General features: G+C 34.0%; 1 protein-coding gene across 1 annotated transcript in view; it reads left to right on the top strand.

Moving 5' to 3' along the window:
• Window positions 1-1,938, top strand: part of LOC106880176 (uncharacterized) — a 9,788-nt gene extending 7,850 nt beyond the window's left edge. Inside the window, exon 3 of the mRNA XM_014930022.2 lies at window positions 884-1,938. Within this exon, the coding sequence (XP_014785508.1) occupies window positions 884-1,041 (158 nt within the window). The 3' untranslated portion in view covers window positions 1,042-1,938. The remainder of the gene's footprint in view (window positions 1-883) is intronic.
• Window positions 1,939-6,059: the final 4,121 nt, after the last annotated feature.

The following is a 6,059-nucleotide window of genomic DNA, read 5'->3' as shown; positions in this document are numbered from 1 at the left end:
TACTACCACCAATACCATCTACTACCACCACCATCTACTATCACCACCACTACCATCACGATATCACAACCACCACCACCACCATCACCAATGCGATCTGATACCATGAGCTGCACCATCACTGTAGACAAATGGTATAAATACAGGATTTTGGTGTTTCTACAGTGAGAAATTTTTGCCATGATAAAACACAACGAATCACTTTCTTATGGGTTTGTCTGACAAGCTAATGATTCTACCAGCTTGATGCCTTATTAGTAATAATAATGATAATGATAATAATAGCCCACATCTTGCATGAGACACTATCAATTCAACAGAATAGCTTTATTAATAATAATTCTTTCTTGATTGGTCACAAGGGCTCATATATACAATGCAAAATGTGTCCATACAAAAGGTCTACAAAACATTTAGAGCCTCGTGGTTAGGGTGTCGTACTCACAATTGTGAGATCATGGTTTCAATCACGTGATCAGCTGTACATTGTGTTCTTGAGTAAACCACTTCATTTCATGTTGCTCCAGTTCACTCAGCTGTAAATGGCTAAATTTGTGATGGATTAGCATATAAGGGCAAGATGGTGACCTAGGAAAATCAGCTGAATGGAGGTCTTGCAAGTCACATTTTGTATTCAGTGATCAAAAGGATGAATAGTACAACCTGTTCTGTGAATCCTGACTGTCTGGGATTAGTTGTTCAACCATATCAAAGGATGAAGAACAGTTTTCATCACCCATCTATCATTCTTTAATTGAATGTACTTTAATGTACTTTCCCCACTATCTTCTCTAGTTTTTCTTTTGGAACATCTGAGTTTCATTATCATTTCTTCTCTCAATTCAATTTCTTATAAAAGTTATTTGTTTCTGTTCTGTTGCAGATACTTCTCAAGAACGAACAATTAGATTCTTTGATAAAACTATCAAGACCCAGTGTGTGCCCTTTCAGTACATGAATATAGAATCAGTTTGTACAGAACCAACGTTTGATATCAGTGCCAAAATGTTGTCAGAAATATCTCCTACTACTGTGAAGTGATATCGATCACATATTCAATTGGTATCCAGTACAAAATACTAGAGTGAATAGGCAGGGATATTTGTGTTCAAATTTTCACTATATATCTTGTACTCTTTTATCTTTTTACTAATTCTAGTGACAATGACAATAAATCTTTCTACTCCAGGAACAAGGCCTGAAATTTTGTGGTGAGATATCTGGTTGATTATATTACCCCCACGCTGAAAGGATGACAGGTAAACCATCCTCAGCAGAATTTGGACTCAGAGCCATGAGAAATGCCACAAAACATTTCATCCAGCTTTGACATAAACATCAAATTCTTAATCAACTGGAATTGTTCCTTTTGGAAGCCCTTACCTCGAATTTTTCTCTCTCTATTTGTTCTCCATTTGGTACCTGAACCCAATGTACATGATGCATAGTTATTACATATAACTTTTATATGTAATTTTATTCACTTATTTATATAAACTTATATGTATGTTTATTTGTTGTGTGCTTTAAATTATGCTTTGGAATTTCTATTGATTACCCAGATGTGTTCCTTCTATAATTTCTCTTATCCTTCGATTTAGCTTGCAGTGAGCACTTCTTAATAAAGCCCAGATATTGTGAAGTATATTTAAAAACATACTTTCTAAGAAAATTTAACTTTATATTTATTTATGTATGTGTGTGTATGTATATATATATGCACTAACTGAATAGCCAGCTGTTGACGAGTAATTTTTGTTTATTCCATGCCAGGCCATGCCTTTTCCGACAGGTAGGCCCCTTGATCAGAACAAATTTGTGCAACTTTTCGCCAAAAAACTTCATTGATGATTATTTTCTTTTTTAAATTATTTACATGTCTCTTTGACTGTTTCACATGACTTTGTTCATTAAAACTTATTAAAACTTCAGAAGTTCTTACAACTTTGGTTGTCTTAATGCTTTACTTTCATTTGCTTAATAAAAATTTTGTTTTGATTTTGTGATAGACAATTATCATGCAGGAAATGCCAGCTTCCAAATCCTGTTTTCTGATTAGGTAAAATTTATTAAACCTTAAATCCCAGTAACATTTTTCTGCAATTTTTCTGGAACAAATAAATAACAAAACCTGATTTAACATGGAAAGTTATTTCAATATACCAAATTTGAAAATTTTGATGTAATTTTAAAATTTCAAAATATGTGACAGCAACAGTGAAGACCCTACAAAAATAGAGAAACAGACAGTTATAGGATGTGACACACGCACGCACGCACGCACGCACGCACGCACACACACACACACACAGGTAATCACCAGTTTAAAATAGTCCACAGTAGACATATGTATGTATGTTCAGAAGAGCTACTGTCCAATGAGGAAGACAATTAAAAACATAAAAGGACAAATGTAAAAAGGAATAAATTAATTTCAGAATCAACATGATTATAATGACTCCTCTGATGGACACGAACACAAATTTGTGGGGGGAGAGCAAAGTTGAATGCATCTAGCACCTCACCAGTACTCATTGATGCACACGCACACACACACACACACACACACACACACACACTCTTCTGGCTGTATTCCACAAATCTTTGCCAGCAAAGTAATAACATACAAAAATGTCATTTGTTTTTAACAGAAATTTATTATGAAAAATGTCATGGATTTTATATATTTTTGTGTATTTAACCTTTTGTTTAATTAACCAAGATTAATCAATGATCAATAAGAAGTAATAAGAATCAATCAATGGTATTGTTAATGAGAGAGAACACAGCCACATCTAATTGATTATAAATGTTTGGCATACAACTGAAGCTGTGAGAATATTAAGATTCCTTTGAGAACATTGTCTAGGGTGGGAAACACAGCTTGGTCTAAAGGACTTCAAGTTCCATTGTACAACAAATTATACATTTATTTTCCATACAAGTGAAGTTGTGAAAATAGGAATCCATTGAGAACTTTGTTTGTGGTTGAGGGCCCAGCCTAGCCCAACCCAGTGAAACTTAGCTAATGAAGGTCTATATCCCAAACATTTTAAAGATGTCTCTTCTCTTCATGGCTTGTTAACATAACCTTGGTTTATGCTTTTTACTTAATACAGTCTTGCTGACACAGGCCGTCATTAGTCTCTTCAAATTCTAGTGATTATATAATTTGATTATCTAAGTGATTATCTAAAGATTTTTCCAGAACAAAAGCTGTGAAAGTAGCAACATTCCATTTATAGCATTGTTAACAGGAAAGCAAGGCCAGGCCTAACAGAATGGGCAATTGTCAAAGGACAGACTGAATGCTTTTTTTTTTGTTCTTTTTTTTTTTATATATATTTTTTTAATATCTAACAAGGTAAGAAAATAATAATATTCTTTGATGGGTGCAGGCTTTGATTACTGTAACATATTAGCCAGACCTAATTGATTAAAGGTTCGACATATATGAAGGAAGCTGTGAACTATAATAAAAAAAGCAAGCTTTTGTTGAGAGCAATGTGGTGAACCTAATTGATTAATTCCTGTTGTTATATAACAGAAGCTGGGATAATATTTAAGTAATTACATTGTTTTCTAAAACAAACAAAAAAAAACAAACAAAAACAAAACAAATAGAAACTGTGTGCATGTTTGTGCATGTGTGCGCAGTTTCGTAATTTGCTGTTACTGTACAGCCTTAGGTCAGTTCTAATTGAGCAGATCCATTATCAAAGACACTCCAGAAATGACCAACGTTTTTATTACCAATGACCAACCTTTTTGAGAAGGAAGGGCAGTGTTCATGATTCATTATATGTATATTTTTAGGGCCTCAGAGACTGAAGGGAGGGAAGGAGTTATCCTCAAACTTGACCCCTGGTCTGAATGCTTGCAGCATGAGGTGATGGTGTTCAACTGAATGGTGGTTTCAGTGTCTTTCTTTTATGTGAGCTCTAGGACTCATAAGGCTGGAGCTTAACTTGGTTTCCATGACGTTTAAGTGACTGACATTACAACACTCACCCTTGAACAGGACATCAGTCTGTCACAGGGTTTACTTGCCAGCTGTTGTTGGAACTCGTTTATAGCTGAGCGGACTGGAGCAACATGCAATGAAGTGTTTGCTCAAGAACACAATACACTGTCCACTTCAGGAATCAAAACCATGATCTTGTGATCATGAGCGAAATATCCTGACCACTAGGCCATACACTTCAAACTGGAGCCCTTAGTCCAAATGCTTGCAATAGAGTGAACTCTGTTAAAGGCACCTGAGTATTAGGTACTGGTGTTAAACAACTGAGGGATGATTAAATGTTCTTCCCAAGAACTCAGAATGCAAAGTGTTCTGTTTCATGTTCAATCGATTCCAGAAAGTCATTACCTTGAATTGTTATATTATTGTACTGCCTCTGAATTAAGGAAAAGGCAAAGTTGAATTTGGTAGGATTTGAACCCAGATCACAGGGAGCCAGAATAAGCACTACAAGGCATTTCAATCAATGCTCTAATGACTTTGCCAATCCATTTTTTTTTTGTAAGACAGTAGGATGTGGTTTGAGTGAAATTTGGTTGCTATTTCTAACAAAAATGAAAAGCCATTGAGAAGCTTCTTTATTGGGTTGTGGTTTCTTATGTGTTTAGTTATGTTATAAGCAAAGGGTTAAGTGTTTAATTAAAGGTTTTATGTGATAAGCAAGAACTAATTTTCTTAAGAAGCTAATGTATCATTTTCATGTGAGTAGAGTTCAAATAATTGAGTGAACAAGGGAATTAAGGATCAACTTACATACATTATATATATAATTCTTTTACTTGTTTCAGTCATTTGACTGTGGCCATGCTGGAGCACTGCCTTAGATATATATATATATGTATGTATCTTTAGTCCAAATATAGCCTGGGTATTTTTATTTTGTATTTTCATTGATTCACAAGCCTCTGTTTCACATAGTTGTCACAGGAATGGGTACCAGCTCTAGGGATGTCACCTGAAAAAAACTGGCATTCTAAGATTGGAATTTATTATTTTTCTACTGGACACAATGAAATTTAGATTATGGTTTATGATCTCTTTAAGGCTTAATGGACATTGAGGCAAAGGGCATCATAGACTTCACATACGACAAGTCTGCAACACAGTTTGATTTCTTTTATTTATTTCATCTCACTTATATTGCTAATGCCTTATATTAAAGTATAAATACTACATAAACTTACATCTCTCCTTGTCAGTTATTCCTAGGTCTTGTGCCTCTACAACTAGTATTTCATAATTCCAAAAGATTTGTGACAACAATATTATCAACCTAGACACAGCTTCTTGTTTATTTTAATATTTCATTTTGTTTTTTATTTTCAAACAAGGAATAAATTTGGCAATCTAAAATTCAACGACAAAAATCAATAAGACGTTGGCAGTTCAACATTGGAACATTTCTAAATATCTTGACCAACTTTGACTCTCAAACATAGTATCTGTTGTACAATTATAAATATATAATATTCAACGTTTTATAAAATTGTGTGTTAAAGTTTACTTTTGGATGAGCACGACCTGCTCCAGTATCAACAGATGAGACACGTAGCAAACACCACATGCCATTATGCTGAACTTCTGGTCTGCTTGCTCCATTAAGGAAGATCTCACACACACATACACACACACATTTCCTGAGGTGCTCACAAATCTATGAGTTACATTTGCATTTCATTTATCAATTTATTTCAAAAGCAAAGAAGATAGAAACAATACTATATTTGCATGAACATAAAGCAAAAATTCTTTTTTCTCTTCAGATTTGACCTTCAAAAGAGGAAGATGCAGTTTTTATATTTGAGTTCATACAAAGTTTTCTCCATTTTTTTTTTTTTAGTTTTCACTCAGAGTTCATTTTCCACAAAGAATAAATAATAAATGGTTAATTGCAAGAGTGTAGACTTTCTTCAGCAGGTTGTATTTTACATCTTCCAAAATATCAATTTTGAATGGACTTGCTTTCAGAACATCAAATATATGGACACTCTTCTCAATCACAAAATTCAAGCTTTATCATATCATTGGAGCTTTG

This window comes from Octopus bimaculoides, chromosome 12 (genome assembly GCF_001194135.2).
Source record: "Octopus bimaculoides isolate UCB-OBI-ISO-001 chromosome 12, ASM119413v2, whole genome shotgun sequence".
In the NCBI taxonomy this organism is placed as follows: domain Eukaryota; kingdom Metazoa; phylum Mollusca; class Cephalopoda; order Octopoda; family Octopodidae; genus Octopus; species Octopus bimaculoides.
This window is presented reverse-complemented; position numbering and strand designations above follow the sequence as displayed.